General features: G+C 38.5%; 1 protein-coding gene across 4 annotated transcripts in view; it reads left to right on the top strand.

The window, feature by feature from the left end:
* Nucleotides 1-21,027, top strand: part of TMEFF2 (transmembrane protein with EGF like and two follistatin like domains 2) — a 915,272-nt gene that overhangs the window by 620,894 nt on the left and 273,351 nt on the right. For all 4 annotated transcript variants that reach the window (XM_082261208.1, XM_082261209.1, XM_082261210.1 and 1 more), the window contains exon 6: nucleotides 5,935-6,083. In XM_082261208.1, the coding sequence (XP_082117334.1) occupies nucleotides 5,935-6,083 (149 nt within the window). The remainder of the gene's footprint in view (nucleotides 1-5,934; nucleotides 6,084-21,027) is intronic.

The raw sequence follows: 21,027 nt of genomic DNA, 5'->3' as shown, positions 1-21,027 counted from the left end.
ATCCAATATAAAATTGTACTACTTTGCCCTGGAGCCAATTAGAAGAGGTGAAGTACATGGACACTCCCCTAAATAAACACCTAAGTTAATGTAGGGAGGAGCACAAGATGTCCCAAAAAAGTCTGCTTCCACCACTGGTAACAGGTGCTCATCTATTGCTGCTGTTTTCCTAGTATGGCACAAATCAAGGTCTGTTAACCACTTGCCGACCAGCCGCCGCAGATTTACAAGTCGGCAGGTTCCTGAAAAACGACTTACCCGTACGTCGCTTCGCAGGAGTGATTGTGGAGGCGTACGCCGCCGGAGGCATGGGGCACACCAATTTGCCAGCGGGGAAGCTGATCTGTGTGGCCAGCGGCCATGATTACCGCCGGGCAACCGCGATCGCTCCCCCGTGAAGACAGAAAAGCGGTCTGCAGTTGTAAACACAGCAGACCGTTGTTCTGTCAGGAATCAACACACGGCTCCTGTGTTCCTCCTATTTAGGAGCACAGGAACCCTGTGTTGATTCCATAAGCCCACCCCCTCACAGTTAACCCCAGTTAACCCCACACCCCCTAGGCCTACATTTAACCCTTTCATCGCCCCTGGTGTTAACCCCTTCCCTGCCAGTGTCATTATTACAGTAACAGTGCATTTGTTTAGCACTAATTACTGTAGTAATGTCACTGGTCCCCGCAAAAGTGTCAAAAATGTCAGTTATGTGTCCGATATGTCTGCCGCAATGTCGCAGACCCGCTAAAAATCACTGATCACCACAATTACTAGTAAAAAAATAAATAAATAAATAAATCTTTCCCCTAGTTTGTAGACACGATAACTTTTGTGCAAACCAATCAAAATAGGCTTATGGGGATTTTTTCTACCAAAAATATGTAGCAGAATACAAATTGGCCTGAAATTATGAAACAGTTTGATTTTTAGTTTTTTTTTTATTGGAAATGTTATATAATAGAATGTGAAAAATACATATATTTTGTTTTTTTTTTCAGAATTGTCGCTCTTTATTTGTTTATAGAGCAAAAATAAAAAAAAAAGCGCAGAGGTGATCAAATACCACCAAAAGAAAGATGTATTTGTGGGAACAGCGTCGCACGACCGCACAATTGTCAGCTAAAGTAATGCAGTGCGGAATTGCAAAAAATGTCCTGGTCATTAAGGGGTAAAACCTTCCGGTCCCGAAGTGGTTAAACTGGCATAAGGTGTTTGATCCTTATGATAAAACCAAAATATGGTAGAGATATACTGTACAGTCACCCTGTCACTATTTGGTAGGCTTTATCTATCTATCTATCTATCTATCTATCTATCTATCTATCTATCTATCTATCTATCTATCTATCTATCTATCTATCTATCTATCTATCTATCTATCTATCTATCTATCTATCTATCTACCTGTCTGTCTGTCTGTCTGTCTATCTGTCTGTCTGTCTGTCTGTCTATCTATATTTTTTATTTTTCTGTAATAAAAATTGATCAAAAACTAAAGATCTGAAATTTAAAGAGATTTTATAAATGTTTACAAATGTTTCCTTTACAAATGTTATCACTACCTCAGATAAACTGACAGAATACATGTTTATATTGTTCACATTAGACCCAATTGCCTGTTTAAAATGGGTCAATTGGAGTACTCCAAATTTTTCAAATATGGCCCATCTCCTTCATCGTTCTTCTGTATATTATGGACATACTTCATATGTCCTGTAAATTTTTGGAGCATACTGTGGTTGTCTCCAATAATTGAAATGCTTTTACTTGTTTTCATCATTTGCTGCATACATTCCGCCATTTTACCGATAGACAGATAATGAAAAACCATGTAGCTGATTAGATGCTTTCCTTTACCAATAATGTGGAGTTGTCTATTAAAAAAAAAAAAAAAAAAAAAAAAAAAAATATATATATATATATATATATATATATTTATTTATTTTTTTATTTTTTCCCTGCTCATAGTTTTTTGGAAGTATGACATAGTAATAGTAAAATATGTGTTAAAATGAAAACATTTTAATAGAATATGACCAGAGTGGTTACAGTAAATGCATTACAATAACTAAAAATATTGTTCGATTACATTTTGTTTTTTGTATGGTTAGCCTAATGACTGTCCTTGGCAGCATCGTTTTTTTTTTTCATTTGCTTATATTTTATTTCCACAAGTATAGTAATTGTGCACATGTATTTTTAGAAACCTGTAAGCCAGATATATAGGATTCTGATTTTAATTGACATCATTGTGACTCATGATGTATAGATACTGCTGTTATGATTGTTATATTTTATACAGTGCATTGTTTGCTCTGCAGAATTAAATCTTCAAACAGCCCAACTCTATAGCAACCCTTTCATTTTTGATTACAGATTACTGCTAAAATGTCACTGCAATGCAAATCTCTGCCTTAGGGAATGCTATGTAAATGTTACAAATATGTTAATGCTACACTATCAAACTGAATATCTTACTGTATGATAATGTACTTTGCCCAGAATGATTTTCAAAAACAACTGCATTGCATAAAAGGTAATGTATAAAGTATAAACCTCATTAATTGATAATACAATGTGCTAGATGAGTGTAGTATTAGATATGGAACAAGGACAGCAAAAGAATATGGTTTTATTTTCTTGATTAATTATGGTCCCTTAAATGTCATTAAAGGAGGTTTTGCATTACTTAGAGGTTAGACATAAAACAACATTCACAGAAATGGCAAAGCTTGGCCTCATTCATTTACAGACAAACCTAATAATAGATATGATGATATCATGTATGGATGATCAGCAATTTATTGTTACACGTATGACCAACAAGTAAAGATTTGCTTTAATCGCTTGGTTACTGGGCACATTTACCCCCTTCCTGCCCTGGCCAGTTTTCAACTGTCTGCACTGTCACACCTTAAATTGCGCTGTCATGCTACACTATACCCATATGACATTTTTATCATTTTTTTTTCACACAATTAGAGCTTTCGTTTGGTGGTATTTAAGCACCACTGGATTTTTTCTTTTTGCTAAAAAAAAAAAAAAAAAGACAGAAAAGTTTGGGGGAAAAAACAGTTTTCATAGTTTGTTATAACATTTTCAAAACAGGTAATTATTTTCCTTTATTGATGTGTGCTGATGAGGCTGCAGTAATGGGGACTGATAGGCTGCACTGATAGGCACTGATAGGTGGCACTGGTGGGCACTTTTGGGTGGCACTGATGAGGCCACATTGGTGGAAACTGATCAGGAGGTACTGATGAGGCTGCACTGATAGATGGCACTGATGGGCACTGATAGGCAGCACTGAAGTGCACTGATAGGCGGCACTGAAGGGCACTGCGAGATGGCACTGATAGGTGGCACTGATAGGCAGCACTGGTGGGCACTGATTGGCATTTATAGACACTGGTAGGTGGCACTGATATGCAGCACTGATAGGTAGCACTGATGATGGGGCATTGATGGGCGCTGATTGGCAACACTGATGGGCACTAATCAGTGTGGGACCGATGCCCCTCTTACAGAAGCCCAGCGGTCAGCTTTTTTTTTTTGACCGGCTTCTGTTTACATCACGTGATCAGCTGTCATTGCCTGACAGCTGATCACATGGTAAAGTGCCCTGATTGGCCTTTTACTCCGATCTGTGATCAGCTGAATCCCAAAGACTTGGCAATCACAGAGCACGCTGCCCGCGCATCTTTTTATAGAAGAAAATTGGCATAGCATACAATTTTATCATTTAGATACAGTAAACGGACTTTCTGCTTTATAAATAATGTGTGCCAGCAATTATTATGATTCTTATTGCTTTTAGAATATTTTTTCTCTGTTGTAAACAATAAGGATATTGTTTCATGAAAGTTTTGTTATAAGTACAGAATACAGCATGTTGAGTGCATTTCTGAACCCATTGGGACTGGCCATATGCAAATATCCAGCCTCTCGGCAGATGGGCGTTGGCACAGAGTGGCCGCAAATTTGCATGAATTGGTGGAATACAGCTGTACCAAGAGCGCCCATCCTGCACGCTCTAGACAGTTACTGGCAGCTAACAGAAAGCTTATGATCGCTGCTTGCGATTGGGAGCTTTCCAATCACGTGACCGCCATTACAGCCAATCATATCAGTCATATAACCATAACCTCCGCCTCCAGGCATCCTAAACTGCCTAAAGGGCCAGCTCAAACGGGTTAAAGTTATTGTACTTCATGAGCAATTCTGTTTGAGCTCTTATAACGTATAGCAGGGGGTACATGATTCTTTATTATAAAGAAAAAGACTTCAGAGATCTACAGTCCTTGACAAAGCTATGTGGACAGACACAGACTAATATGTATTAATTGGTCAACTTGTGTGAATTCAGGGCCAAGTTAATAAAATAAGCCATGTTCATCAATGTAAGCTCCATTTCGATTTTGGCAAATCATTGTCTGAAACAAATTGGGCTCTCACTGTGGGTGGGACTTGAAATATTTAAGAACGACCTTTTGGTGTTGGTAGTTAGGACTTAAAATTGGCATTTTGATGTTAATATGTGTGGTTTATAAAGAAAAAAATATAGAGTAATGTGTGCTGATGGCTCTTTATAAAAGAGATATATAATAACACTGTTAATATGATTACATGCTACATTTTTGTCTCTTTCCTGTTCTTCCCTGCAGTGTACAGTACATTAAAGTGTAAACTTTAATGTAGGCATCTATAACACCAGCAGTGCACCTGCTCTGTAAGTGTTCCCTGAACCTGCTGGACACAGTACAGTACAAATGCCAGCCAACTCTATAGGTGCTTATACATCCACTAATGGGTGCATTGATGGGCATCCCACAGAAATATTTGAAACTGGCTAAAGATTGTTAAGCCCCGCATTATAGAAAAATTGCTTGGAATTAAACCCAAAGGCTTCCTGTTTGATCTCCCAAAATGACATGAAATGAATGTAGACCCAGCTGGAGTATTAGGCCTCCTTGTTATTATCACTCAACACTGCATGATTTTTTTGTACCACCGCTTTTATTCTTTTATAGATCATGTATAGCTAGCATATGATGTTGCATGTTACCAATTTGTAGTTGTAGTAACTAGATAAAAAAGAAAAGTCTGTAACAAGATACCCTAACATACAAAATTACAGGAGAGAGAAAATTTTAGACCTGTGAACCTGCAAGACTTCACTGCAGCTCTCCCTTAGCCGAGATGGTGGCGCCAGCACCCAAGAGCCGATTCAAGAATCGGCTTGGGTGAGAACACCACTGGGTGCTATAATAGTTAACAAGATAGAAACTAATAGTAACAAGATACCCTAACATACAAAATTACAGGGGAGAGGAAATTTTAGACCTGTGAACCTGCAAGACTTCACTGCAGCTCTCCCTTAGCTGAGATGGTGGTGCCAGCACCCAAAAGCCGATTTAAGAATCGGCTTGGGTGAGAACACCACTGGGTGCCCTAAAACAGTTAACAAGATAGTAACTAATAGTAACAAGATACCCTAACATACAAAATTACAAGGGAGAGGAAATTTTAGACCTGGCCCAACAATGCTACTGCAGGAGGTACCTCTAACTTTTGAGGCCAACAGATGTCCACTCAGATGTTGAACAAAAATGTCTAGCTTAGCTTTATGACTGAAATTAGGATTGCTGAGATCAGCATATGTAGTTCTTTAATAATAGTTTGTAAAAACTACAAAAAAACTTTGGTCACTTTCAATTAATAAGACAAGTTTTTGGGTCAATTTTTTATTTGTTTCAATTTTCCTTCAAGCTTCTGAAATCGCAGTTCCTGGTACATTTTCAAAAAAGTTGTTACCGACTATAACATGATCCATAGAGATTATTGGTGTGTTTGAGGACAGACACAGCCTGTTTGTCAAAATGTTTTGTATCTTGTAATGCAACATGCATTTAGAACTGTTATACGTTTGTATTTTCATAGGTGTGTGTGCAACATCGACTGTTCCCACATCAGTTTCAATCCAGTTTGTGCTTCCGATGGGAAATCTTATGATAATCCTTGTCAAATCAAAGAGGCATCATGCCAGAAACAGGAGAAAATTGAAGTCAAGTATTTGGGGCGATGTCAAGGTAATGCCTGTAGCAAAATTCATTTTGAAGACAGGATTTCATTTTTTTTTTATAGACAGAATAGCTGGAAGATTCCTAAATGCTTGTTTCTTGATGCTTTCATATCTCTTCTCTATATAATATTATTCTTTACCAACTGAATAAATGTTACTTAGGTTTCTACAAACCTACCAAATATTCAGCGTACTTCTGTATATTTACAAGCTGTATATGTGTTTAACCCTTTTTACGACCTGTAATATTTCTTAAAGTTTTTGACCAGGGAAACAATTATCAATCTTCTGTGTGTGGATTAAAACTGCTAGTACTGTTTAGGTTAAATATGTTTTATTTATTAACAAGTTTTCAAAAGGTTACAAAAGTAATCACTCAAGATTAGAAAATTCAAGTGCACATGAAGATTGTCATATCTTTGTGTAGTACACAGTTTTCATGAGATAGATTTTGCTTTCATTTAATTTCCCCCTGTAAGTATAAGATACGGGCATGTTGAATTCTCTTGGCAGTGCCATTGTAAGAATAATTTGGCTACTGGAACTTATTCAAGGGGATTGTGGGAGTTTGAGTTTAATAGACTGGCTATTTTGTGACTAAAATATGTAATACATTATCAGGGTTTCTCTTCTTTTACACTAGCATTCCCTGATCACTAGTAATATTCTTAAACCTCACCAGTGAAATAGCTTCCCTTGTAGTAGTGGTGTCTTTCTTGCAATTGGCCCTTAGGCAGTTCTTGCACAGACTTAAAGCAGAGCTCCACCCACTTCGCTTGTCTGTCCCCCCCCCCCCGCTGCCACATTTGGCACGTTTTGGGGGGGCAGCAAATACTTGGTGTTGACACTCCCACTTCAGTTCAGTATGGTGGAATGAGCCAGTTCTGCCCCCATCCTTACACCCTCCCCCCCCTGCAGCCTGTCCATTCACAGAACGCAGAGCAATTCACACATGTGCAGTAGGAAGCTTTAGCCGAGCCAAGATGGTGGCTGGAAGGTGGGGGGGGGGCTCTTCTTTAAGCACTGGTATGATCTTCCTTCCCTAGGGTCTCCCTTGTTAAACTAGATTCTAAAAAATAACTAGGCTTTCAGAACGAGTAAGAAGAAGAAACAAAAAAAAAAAACTCCATTACAATCCTGGAGATTTGATGATGGTGTTGGTTGGCTCTGACATGTCAGTTAATGAATAAAAAGGGACACATAAAAGTGTTTTATTATTTGTATTTAGCATGGTATGGATTGTGATGGTACTGCAACCCCTAGTTTCTGCACAACTATAGTAATCAGATCATCTGGCAGGTTTGAATTTGGAAACCTAATGAAACTATTTATTTTCCTAGAAGCATGGCATGCTTGGAATGTTTAGATAAACCCCAGGCAGATATTAGACAAGCCAATCTTTATTCATGTTTTTTTATCAATAGAAAAAAAATGTACCGTAGGTTCGCATATAACTGCAAAGTAATATCCAACACCTGATCCACTGTACAATAGTATTAACATTGAATCCGTAGGGGCAGAAATCTGAGATATCCAGATTTGTATTTTTGTACGATATGATAAATCTACCCTCTTGAACAAGAAAAAGAGCAGAGGGGTAACCTTATTGCACAATGCTGTTGGTGTAAAATAGCAGTGTTCATGATAGACCTTACTACTGACTCTGTAGTTTGAGATGCTAAAATATTTTAACTGTCAACAATCTTCTGCCAAGACTACACTCAGTTTTGTGTAAGAACATGGATCATAATGTATTGGGGTTGACAGTTGTTAATTGTTTGATGTCACAATAGAATTCAACATATATGTATATATGGGAAATGCCTGGTCAATTTGGCTAGAATGTCTCTAAAATAAATCACTTGATCTCTCACAATATAATTACATATTATAGTTCCAACTGAACCTGTAAAAACAACAAAAATTACACCTTTACTTATACCTTTCTCTTCACTACCCACTGTACTGTGTAGAGAGGTGTACTTGGCCAGACAGCATGTGACTAGGTATCCCGTCTTTATTTCCTAATGTTTTGACTAGGTATCCCCTCTTTACTTCCTAATGTTGTGACTAGATATCCCCTCTTTACTTCCTAATGTTGTGACTAGGTATCCCCCCTTTACTTCCTAATGTTGTGACTAGATGTCCCCTCTTTACTTCCTAATGTTGTGACTAGATATCCCCTCTTTACTTCCTAATGTTGTGACTAGGTATCCCCTCTTTACTTCCTAATGTTGTGACTAGATTTCCCCTCTTTACTTCCTAATGTTGTGACTAGGTATCCCCTCTTTACTTCCTAATGTTGTGACTAGATATCCCCTCTTTACTTCCTAATGTTGTGACTAGGTATCCCCCCTTTACTTCCTAATGTTGTGACTAGGTATCCCCTCTTTACTTTCTAATGTTGTGACTAGGTATTCCCTCTTTACTTCCTAATGTTGTGACTAGATATCCCCTCTTTACTTCCTAATGTTGTGACTAGATATCCCCTCTTTACTTCCTAATGTTGTGACTAGATATCCCCTCTTTACTTCCTAATGTTGTGACTAGATATCCCCTCTTTACTTCCTAATGTTGTGACTAGATATCCCCTCTTTACTTCCTAATGTTGTGACTAGGTATCCCCTCTTTACTTCCTAATGTTGTGACTACATATCCCCTCTTTACTTCCTAATGTTGTGACTAGATATCCCCTCTTTACTTCCTAATGTTGTGACTAGGTATCCCCTCTTTACTTTCTAATGTTGTGACTAGGTATTCCCTCTTTACTTCCTAATGTTGTGACTAGGTATTCCCTCTTTACTTTCTAATGTTGTGACTAGGTATTCCCTCTTTACTTCCTAATGTTGTGACTAGGTATCCCCTCTTTACTTCCTAATGTTCTGACTAGGTATCCCCTCCTCACTTCCTAATATTGTAAGGTTGCGTCTGTACACATTGTTTGACTTGCCTTACACTTATGTGAGGTTGCTAAAACTCTGCAACCACTCATTTCCTCTCCTCTCTTCCTTCTCATGGGCCACTGCATGTCTAGAAGCGTACAGTTTCTCCTTTCCATTGACCATCTACAGTTGAACTCCACAGACAGGTCCTTTTTTAACCTGAATGAGTAAATATGACATTACATTGCTTGTTTTTGATTGGTTGATAAGACTTATTGTCATTTCAAAAATGCATTCACAACAAAATTTCTATCATGCTCCACCTCACATTAACAAAACGTAAGAGGAATACTTCACGCATTCATTCACAGTACATAAATCAAGTTAATACCATGAATACTAAAACATTCCCTTTAAAATAAGAACCCCTTTTATAATAAACAGAAACACAGAACCGCTTGACTTAATAATCCAACTTAATTTCCATACATATGTATTGCTGTTATAGCCCTTGAAGAAAAAAAAAAACCTCTCTCTAAATCTGTTTGCCTTCACTTTTATGTTTTTAAACTATCTACCAGATGGCAATAGTTCAAATAAATGGTGACCTGGGTGGGGCAATTCTCTCACTACTTTCTCTACTTTACATAGACAGCAAGCTTTAGAAATTTTGTCTAGAAGTTTGCAGCCCACGATTTTTTGGTTAATGTGGATTATTTTCTGGATAGCAATTTTACCTTTCACTGAACAATTGGGGTACCAAATACCTTTCTGCCTTGATTGCTTTCTTAAGTAATCTCAGAAAGTATTAGCATTGCTGAAATGGTATTAAATCAGTCTTATTCGTCCTTCGTAGATCTGAAATTTATTGTTCCTGTGCTATAGAGAAGACTGTTTAAACTTGGTTCTTCAGCCCCCCCCCCGCCCCCAAAATAAATAAATAAATAAAATAAATAAAAGTCAGCAGCAAAAAATACTGTAGCTGCTGACTTTAAAGAGAAGGACACTTACCTTGTCATTGATCTAGCTCTGTCCTCACCCAGGCCAGTTATTTGCTGGTCTTTGGGTTTCAGTGCCGTTATGCTAACTGTGGGGAGCTGGCTATGACTCCATGCATGAGTCGCACTGCTCTCTATGAATGGTCCTGCAGCCTCCTGAGACCTGTGATGTGTCCCAAGAGCCTGCAGGCAGAGAGGGGGTGGATTGAACCTATGCTCAGGTACCTGCTATCCCCCTAAATAAAAGGGCTCACAAGTTGGAGAGGAGGAGGGGAGAAGCAGAAAAGTGGAGCTTTGTTTTTGGAGTAAAGTTCACTTTAAGTTACCTTTTTTCTTGATTAGAGTGTTTGTGCAGCCTTTAGTAAAGTGTCATAGAAAACTACGATTTAACTGCCTCAAACAGCAACATAGCATCCCAACACATCAGGGATGAGTGGATCTGCCCGGGTTGGGTTTGAGGTGGGTTTGGCAAATTCTGCTTGAGATCTGGGAAGCCCAAACTTAGCAGCAAAGTTCGTTGAAGACTATTGAAGGTGAATTTTGTATTTAAATTCTGTCCATTTACAAGACTAATAGACAAATTATCTTAAAAAAGGCATGGAAATCTGGGCACTGCCATGAGGGACATGTACCAATGCAATTAATGCAACAAAAAGTTTTAAAAATTGCCATTCAAAAGGGTGAAGGTCTTTTCATATGTCTTTTTCATATGTCTTGCATAACTGAAAACATACAAATCCTTTAAAAAAGATACTTAGAGGATTCCTTAAAACTGTGTGTAGTGATACAGATGTACCGATGTAATCCACATGAATTGCATGATGACCTTTTCCCTGAGGATATGTACAAGCTGCATTCATGTCACTTAATATTGGATTCCCCATTGTAGTAATATAAAATGGCAACTGGGTATTCATTGACTGTCATGAACCTGGTGGAGATCAAGTTGAAGAGGAGGCTTTTATTGCACCCCTTGTCCAACACCCCAGTAGTCAGAGTTGTCAGAGTAGTACTTCATTAGTGAACAACAACTAAGCCAGGACACAAGGCACATGTTGTCAACAGCCATGAAATGAAGTACTGAATCAGAATGCAGGGACCGCATCAGGAGACAGGCCAAGAACAGGAACATAAGGCAGAGTCGGGATGTAAGCCAAGGTCAGTTCACATAGGGCAGCCAGATACTGACTCTGTCCATGTCACATTCTATCTTAAATAGGCTAATAGGCACCAACAGCAATGCCGAGTCTGCTTGTGCTCCTACATACACACTGCACTGTGTGCACATGAATACATTGCATGTGCAAGCGTGTTGATACGTATCTTGTAGTGATTTTATGCTTGGGAGCATGCGCATTCACACACAATGATCTTCTTGAATTAGCACACACTAGATCTTTCTTACATTGACTAAATATGGTTGATTTACACTATATTACATTGTCGCAGCTGTGGAATCTTGTCTGTTCCTATAGTTAGCTAGTCTATCAAAGCTCTGATAATGTTAATGGTTATGATAAAATAACAATTTTAGCTACAAAAATAAATACAATGCCCAAAGAAGCAAAGGTCTTATTTATTTACAAAGAAAGTAGAACACTAACATAGAAATGTAAAAGAATATTACAAAGCATATAAACAAAAGAGCAGGGATGATAAGTTATGTAAGTCCATCCTCAGTGTCATGCATCTTATCCGGAGCTCGATTAAAAAGAAGAGTTCATCGCTGGCCTTTGCACACTCAGAGACAACCCACACAAACACCCTCTGTCTGCCCTGTGTAGTTCTTTGTCCAATGAGCTAAAATCCATAAGCTTTAACTAATTCCCGCATATGTACCTGTACCTCATTTTGAGGAACTGGTTGCACCAGGGAGAAGCCTGCAGCTAGAGGAATCACCCCAGTACCGTTTTTTAGAGCGAACAGTCAACTTTCATGTGATAACAACCGATTGGCTGTTATCACAAGCCTTCTGCCACTCTGCATGGGTCTCCCATCCCACATAGCCTGTATGTCTGGTGGGAGATCTGAACAAAGCTGAAATCGGCTTAGATCAGGTCTCCGATGTAGTGACCCGGAAGGGATGTCACAGCGTCACATCCGGTTTACTCAGCAACCAACGGCGCCATTTAAAAAAAAATGTAAAGTATTCAAAGACGCATATTCTAGTGTTTTGAATACTTTAAAGTGCAGCGGAATAGGGGTTTGGGGTCTTTAAGACCCCCGATCACTCCATAAAGAGTACCTGTTACTACCTATTACTATCACAAGGGATGTTTACATTTCTTGCGACAGCAATATAAGTGATCAGAATTTTTCTTTTAGGTGGACAGTGTAAAAAAATAAATAAATACATTTAATAAATGTACGTCGCGCCCGCAAATGTAAACAGAGTTCAAATCACACATGTGAGGTATCACAGTGACTGTTAGAGTGAAAGCAATAATTCTAGCAAAAGACCTCCTCTGTAAACTGTTAACTGTTAAAAATGTAAGCGTCGCCTATGGAGATTTTTAAGTTCCGTAGTTTGTCGCCATTCCCCAAGTGTGTGCAGTTTTAAAGCATAACACGTTAGGTATCTATTTACTCACAATATACTAAATAATTGGGCTAACTACTGTTTTGTTTCTTTTTGTTTTTTTAGTGTATTTTTTCTCCAAAAATTGTGTTTGAAAGACTGCTGTGCAATTACCTTATGACATTAAATATTGAAACGACCGCCATTTCTCCAGAGTCTCCGATAAAAATATATATATATAATGTTGGGGGGTTCTAAGTAATTTTCTAGCAAAAAACTTGTAAGCAACAAAAGTCAGAAATAGGCCTGGTCTTTAATTGGTTGAGGGGCTGTCCTTCCTATGCACCAGGAAGTAGGTTACTACCCGGAACATTCTCCAGGAAGTATGTTACTATCCCGAACATCCTCCAGGAAATACAAACCCAATTCCAAAAAAAGTTGGGAGTAAAAAAAGAATGGACTAATTTACAAATCTCATAAACTTATATCATCACAATATAATATAGATAATGTATCAAATGTTGAAAGTGAGACATTTTGAAATGTCATGCCAAATATTGGCTCATTTTGGATTTCATGAGAGCTACACATTCCAAAAAAGTTGGAACAGGTAGCAATGAGAGGCTGTAAAAGTTAAATGTACATATAAGGAACAGTTGGAGGACCAATTTGCAACTTATTAGGTCAATTGGCAACATGATTGGGTATAAAAATAGCCTCTCAGAGTGGCAGTGTCTTCCAGAAGTCAAGATGGGCAGAGGATCACCAATTCCCCCGATTGCTGTGGCGAAAAATAGTGGAGCAATATCAGAAAGGAGTTTCTCAGAGAAAAATTACAAAGAGTTTGGAATTATCATCATCTACAGTGCGTAATATCACCCAAATATTCAGAGAATCTGGAACAATCTCTGTGCGTAAGGGGCAAAGCCGGAAAACCATACTGGATGCCCGTGATCTTCGACCCTTAGACGGCACTGCATCACATACAGGAATGCTACTGTGATGGAAATCACAACATGGGCTCAGGAATACTTCCAGAAAACATTGTCAGTGAACACAATCCACCGTGCCATTCCCCGTTGCCGGCTAAAACTCTATAGGCCAAAAAAGAAGCCATATCTGAACATGATCCAAAAGTGCAGGCGTTTTCTCTGGGCCAAGGGTCATTTAAAATGGACTGTGGCAAAGTAGAAAACTGTTCTGTGGTCAGACGAATCAAAATTTGCAGTTCTTTTTGGAAAACTGGGACGCCATGTCATCCGGACTAAAGAGGACAAGGACAACCCAAGTTGTTATCAGCGCTCAGTTCAGAAGCCTGCATCTCTGATGGTATGAGGTTGCATGAGTGCGTGTGGCATGGGCAGCTTACGCACCTGGAAAGGCACCATCAATGCTGAAAGGTATATCCAAGGTCTAGAACAACATATGCTCCCATCCAGACGTTGTCTCTTTCAGGAAAGACCTTGCATTTTCCAACATGACAATGTCAGACCACATACTGCATCAATTACAACATCATGGCTGCATAGAAGAAGGATCCGGGTACTGAAATGGCCAGCCTGTAGTCCATATCTTTCACCCATAGAAAACATTTGGCGCATCATAAAGAGGAAGATGTGACAAAGAAGACCTAAGACAGTTGAGTAACTAGAAGTCTGTATTAGACAAGAATGGGACAACATTCCCATTCCTAAACTTGAGCAACTTGTCTCCTCAGTCCCCAGATGTTTGCAGACTGCTATAAGAAGAAGAGGGGATGACACACAGTGGTAAACATGGCCTTGTCCCAACTTTTTTGAGATGTGTAGATGCCATGAAATTTAAAATCCACTTATTTTTCCCTTAAAATTATAGATTTTCTTAGTTTAAACATTTGATATGTCATCTAAGTTGTATTCTAAATAAAATATTGAAATTTGAAACTTCCACATCATTGCATTCTGTTTTTATTCACAATTTGTACAGTGTCCCAACTTTTTTGGAATCGGGTTTGTATGTTACTACCCCGAACATCCTCCAGGAAGTATGTTGCTGTCCTCCACTAGGGGGCAGTCGTACCCTGTGAGCAATATGCCTTGACCCAGGTCAACATTCCAGTTCACATCTGGTACCTTTGTTCTTATTGCCGGCCAGTAAATCAGTAATTTTAATCTCCGCATTATTAGGAGGTCTATGGTGAGGCTTTCTTATCCCCATGCCCCATGCTCCATACTAGGGGGTATGCGTAAATTCTCTTCCAGAGGCAGGTTTCTGGTATGCAATCTTTTGTTATATGCACCTTGCTGTCTAATCTGATTCTTCTGGCATTCCAAGACAACTTACAGGCCAGGTGGCTCTTTGATAACCAGACAATAAAAATCTGTAAATATATGATATTAAAACATGTTGTCTTCCAACAACATGTAAACATCACAAGGGGAAGGGTCATTGACATGTTTTACATTGGTTAGATATTTGTCTCAGGATGTACAGCAGCTTTCAAGGAAGTTTTGCACAAAATTATGCATAAAAAGGAATAGGTTAAAAAAAAAGGTGTAAAGAAAGATTAATAGGTTCAAAGGCAGAGGGAAACTAATGAATCTAGCCATACCCATGCATACACAAGCAATCAATGTTAACCTCTTCCTGACCATGTAGCACCTTAATACTGCGGCTAGATAAGATGACTTCAACACCCAGACAATACACATACGCATCCACAACGTCAAGTTGGAGTTTTGGTTTGGTTCTTGGAGCACAGACATGGTTATTTACTCTGCAGTTTGCAGCTCTGTTTGTTCTGGCTTCATTATCTCACTTACTGCCTTCCTCCATTTCCTGCAAAAATCCTTTCTTGTGATGCCTAAGATAAACGAAAACCCTGGAACATAAGCCAATTTTTTAAGGTAAACCTTGCAAAAAGGTTGCTAAGAACGAGACAGCAGCTAAAACTGACAGCTGACCTCAAAATAAACTACAAAATCAAATTAAAGAAACAAAAGTAAAAGAAGCAAAATGATCTGATTGCCCAATGAGAAGACAAAATTGGATTATGGTACAATAAACAAGAGGCAGAGGTATACCAATCATGGGACTACGTGTACAACTATGGAAAGGGATAACACGGCCCTTCATAGTCCATCCAAGGGTAATTACAGTGTACATTAGCTGCAGCATCTTACAGACGATAGAGTATTTAGGACAAATGGATCACAAGAGGGCACCAAACTAAATGTAGCAATAGGAAACAATCAGTAAGTTAGTACTTATCATGAATATCATCAAGCCACCAACTCAGATGTGCTCCAGGGGTCTGTTGTTCCAGGTGAGTGTGCTGACGCCAGCCGGGTAATGTAAAGAAACGAGGAAGTGAAGCCATCTTGCAGTGCAAGGCTGAAGTGGAAATTATGTCACATGCCTGTTAGCTAAGAAAGTGGCTGAAGGCAGGAAATTAAACCACCTTGGACTGCCAGGCTGGATTGGAAATGATATCACATGGCTGTCAGCTGTGAAGGGGGCATGGCAATGCATTTTGGAGCCATCTAGCTTCTTTGTCAAGGCTTGAAACGGAGCTAGGTGGAGCAAAAGGTGTATTCATGCCCCCTTCGCAGCTGACAGAAGTGTGACGTTATTTCCAGTCTGGCTTTGCACTCCAAGGTCTCTGTGTTCACCCAGAGAGTCGATCTCCCCTACAGTTAGAAAGCACTCCCTGGGAGCATACTTAATCCAAAGTAATGTCACTGGTCGCCTAAAAAGTGTCAGTTAGGTGTCCAATCTGTCCACTGCAATGTCGCAGTCCCGCTAAAAATCGCAGATCATGGCCATTACTAGTAAAAAAAGGAATAAATAAATAAAAATTACATAAATCCATCTCCTAGTTTGTATACGCAATAACTTTTATGCAAACCACTCAATATACACTTATTGGGTTTTTTTTTTTTTTTTTTTACCAATCTGTGGCAGAATACATATTGGCCTAAAGTGATGAAAAAAATTGGATTTTTTACATTTTTTTTATTGGGAATGTTTTATAGCAGAAAGTAAATAATATATATATTTGTTTTCAGAATTGTCGCTCTTTTTTTGTTTATAGCGCAAAAAAATAAAAACTGCAGAGGTGATAAAATACAACCAAAAGAAAGCTCTATTTTTGGGAAAAAAAGGACATCAATTTTTTTTTGGGCATAGCATCGCATGACTGCGTAACTGTCAGTTAAAATAACGCAGTGCCATATCGCAAAAAAATGACCTGGTCATTAAGGGGGTAAAACCTTAAGTGGTTAATGATTATTAAATAACATCCTTATGGATGTATTCTTGGCCTCCGTTTTTTTTTTTTTTTAATTTGTGTTTTAGTGGGGGAATTGAAGTGTAATGGAGTTGAAACATTAAAAATAAAGGAACAAAGCAGTGTCCTGATTTTAACTGTATTCAAAAGTGTTAGGATCGGTAAAAAAAAACACATTCTTAGCATTTCTTTTTTTATTTTATTTTTTTGTCATGAAAACAGTTGACGTAAATGTCTGTATTCTTTATTTTCCTCCCCACTTCAAATCCTGTGGCAACAAGATTCCTACTGAGTCTTAACTATTGTGGCTTTATGTTTCACATTGTAGATGCTTTGTTTCCTTCTATTTGAAAATCCATTGAACAACATTAATGTACTTTATGAGCTTTACACTCCACTGGTTTCATAGGGATTCAGATTTAAAATATTATAATTGTAAGTCCGACAGTCGTGCTGATTCAAACTATGCATTTGTGTGTTTAAAGCACATAATTCAGACAAAATGTTTTAAATAAAAGCTGCCTCTGAAGAGCATTTCCAGTTTTACAGCCTTACTTTTACAACAAAGCTATTTACAAAGGCTATTTTCTAACAGAACTTCAAAGTAAGGCTCCAAAATTCTAAGATCAGGCACTTCTAGCTTGAACATTATTGCCATAGCAGTAGAATATCCTTTTTTTCAAAAGCTTTTTTTTTTTTTTCAGAATACATCCTGAGTCTTGTTAACTCGACAGAATAATTCTTCTTTGAACTTGTCCCAAATATAAAAACTTTGTTTACATACAAATTTAACAAAGTAAAAAGTTACAGACATCAAATTAGTATGAAGAAATTGCAATCAACTTAGCATTAGAAAATGTGAGATATGTTAAATGGCAGAAAAGATAAGCAGTAAGGCATCACAAATCTGGAGCATTTTCCAGATCATTTATTTTTATTCATATTTTTTTATCCTCACTATGTCTGAAAATGTTTATTTAATTTACGGAGTCACACAAATTTGAAAAATCCATGTAAAGTACTCTTAATCATACACATTTATGTGAATAGTAGGACATTGGTTTAAATAATTTTATGCTATTAAATATGTGTATATTTGTTTTAAATACATATTGTTCTTTATAGCTGCACAAAAAAAAATCAAGGTTTCCAATTTGATCCCGTTATATCTGTTGTAATAATGTATGAATATTTAGGGGCGCTAAAGAATAAATAAAGGCAAAACTTTTTTTTTTTTCGGATAGAGGGAAGAGGGATTAGAAAACCTGTCAGGTTTTTATTGCTGTCTGTGCCTCCATTATGTAGATTCATCCTCTCTTTTTGTCATGTTTACCATTATCACCAGAAGTGAAAGTAAAAGAAAATCCCATATTTTGGGTAATCTTCAGAACAAGTTTAGGGTGAATATCTTTCATAGGCGATAATACTACTGGTGACCCAAGTACCCGGACAAGGTTATCCGGCGCCCAGGGCAAGGATGCCAAACTCCCCCCCCCATTCGAATTAGGGTTAGGGTCAAGGTGCCCCTCCCCCCATCCCTGCAATAAACCATTGCACCCAGGCAACCGTCCCTCCTGCCGACCCCTTGTCCCGTCCCTGATCAGGGGTACCCTCATCTTAGAGGAATTTTCCCTCACTTCCAGTTTTGACTATGGAACAGGAAGTGAAGAAGGGATATCTCTCCAATGAGACACAGAGGGCAAAAAAAAAAAAAAAAAAACCTTACCTTACAGGGGTTATAACCCACCTTACGCTATCCAAAATGAAAAAAAAAAGCTTTTCCTTTAGTTCTACTTAACTAAAGTGGTCCACAAATTTGATAATATAATGCAATTCCTACTGATTTGACTTATGACATTCTGTGAGTGCCAATGTGTAAGAGAACAGAGCTTTCATCCAGAAATGGGTTATCTCACAACTACAGCCAGGTCCATAAATATTGGAACATCAACACAATTCTAATATTTTTGGCTCTATACACCACCACAATGGATTTGAAATTAAACAAACAAGATGTGCTTTAACTGCAGACTTTCAGCTTTAATTTGGGGGTATTTACATCCAAATCAGGTGAACGGTGTATGAATTATAACAGTTTGTATATTTGCCTCCCACTTTTTAAGGGACCAAAAGTAATGGGGCAGATTAACAATCATAAATCAAACTTTCACTTTTTAATACTTGGTTGCAAATCCTTTGCAGTCAATTACAGCCTGAAGTCTGGAATGCATAGACATCACCAGACGCTGGGTTTCATCCCTGGTGATGCTCTGCTAGGCCTCTACTGCAACTGTCTTCAGTTCCTGCTTGTTCTTGGGGCATTTTCCCTTCAGTTTTGTCTTCAGCAAGTGAAATGCATGCTCAATCGGATTCAGGTCAGGTGATTGACTTGGCCATTGCATAACATTCCACTTATTTCCCTTAAAAAACTCTTTGGTTGCTTTTGCAGTATGCTTCGGGTCATTGTCCATCTGCACTGTGAAGCGCCGTTCCAATGAGTTCTGATGCATTTGGCTGAATATGAGCAGATAATATTGCCCGAAACACTTCAGAATTCATCCTGCTGCTTTTGTCAGCAGTCACATCATCAATAAATACAAGAGAACCACTTCCATTGGCAGCCATACATGCCCACGCCATGACACTACCACCACCATGCTTCACTGATGAGGTTGTATGCTTTGGATCATGAGCAGTTCCTTTCCTTCTCCATACTCTTCTCTTTCCACCACTCTGGTACAAAATGATCTTGGTCTCATCTGTCCATAGGATGTTGTTCCAGAACTGTGAAGGATTTTCTAGATGTTGTTTGGCAAACTCTAATCTGGCCTTCCTGTTTTTGAGATTCACCAATGGTTTACATCTTATGATGAACCCTCTGTATTCACTCTGGTGAAGTCTTCTCTTGATTGTTGACTTTGACACACATACACCTACCTCCTGGAGAGTGTTCTTGATCTGGCCAACTGTTGTGAAGGGGGTTTTCTTCACCAGGGAAAGAATTCTTCGGTCATCCACCACAGTTTTTTTTCTGTGGTCTTCCGGGTCTTTTGGTGTTGTTGAGCTCACCGGTGCGTTCTTTCTTTTTAAGGATGTTCCAAACAGTTGATTTGGCCACACCTAATGTTTTTGCTATCTCTCTGATGGGTTTGTTTTGTTTTTTTTCAGCCTAATGATGGCTTGCTTCACTGATAGTGACAGCTCTTTGGATCTCATATTGAGAGTTGACAGCAACAGATTCCAAATGCAAATAGCACACTTGATAATTAACTCTGGACCTTTTATCTGCTCCTTGTAAATGGGATAATGAGGGAATAACACACACCTGGCCATGGAACAGCTGAGTAACCAATTGTCCCATTACTTTTGGTCCCTTAAAAAGTGGGAGGCACATATACAAGCGGTTGTAATTCCTACACCTTTCACCTGATTTGGATGTAAATACCCTCAAATTAAAGCTGAAATCTGCAGTTAAAGCACATCTTTTTTGTTTCATTTCAAATCCATTGTGGTGGTGTATAGAGCCAAAAAGATCAGAATTGTGTTGATGTCCCAATATTAATGGACCTGACTGTTTATATAGCTGTAGATTGTAGCTTCTGCTGAGAAGATCTGTTGAGAGGATTATAATCATTATGTTGCAGCAGAGCTCATTGATAGCTTGCCAAGAATCAGGATGTGTTGGAGGAAATGGGGAAACACATTGACCACAGTATATTTTATGTATAACAAAGCACATTTGTTAATACATATTTGGGCTTCCCATCACGGTAAGTGCTATTAGTATTTATGTCCAAAAATTTTAACCTATACTTTTAAAATCTGCTTTTAGTATTTGTGAGCCACACTGTCATTTTTCAATCGAGCCAACGGGGAGGGCAAATATTTAGAAGTTTTTCCATATTGTACTTTGGGATGTCTTGTTGTACTTGCTAACAATCCCTAAACTTAGCGTTATTCCATACAAGTAAGAGTAGATGTGGATTGATGCTGACAATAGTGGGGTCATACACTTTTTACACTCATAAATTTTGTAATACAATTTCTCAACAACACCAGACTCAGAGGGTCTATAAAGTGATAATAAAGGGGTTCTAAAGGTTTAAGGTTTTTTTACCTTCATGCATTACCTTCATGCCCCCCATGCCTCCCCGATACTTACCTGAGCCCAGTCTTCCTCTAGTGATGTGTATGGGAACTTCGGTTCTCCAGGGTCTCTCCCTCCTCATTGGCACTATTGGCTCTCACTGCTGTCAATCCCAGCCAGTGAGCCAACGAGGAGAGAG

The sequence above is a fragment of the Pelophylax lessonae genome (assembly GCF_965119305.1).
Source record: "Pelophylax lessonae genome assembly, chromosome: 6".
NCBI classification, from domain to species: Eukaryota; Metazoa; Chordata; class Amphibia; order Anura; family Ranidae; genus Pelophylax; species Pelophylax lessonae.
Note: the sequence above shows the minus strand (reverse complement) of the source record. Positions and strands in the feature narration are given on the sequence as shown.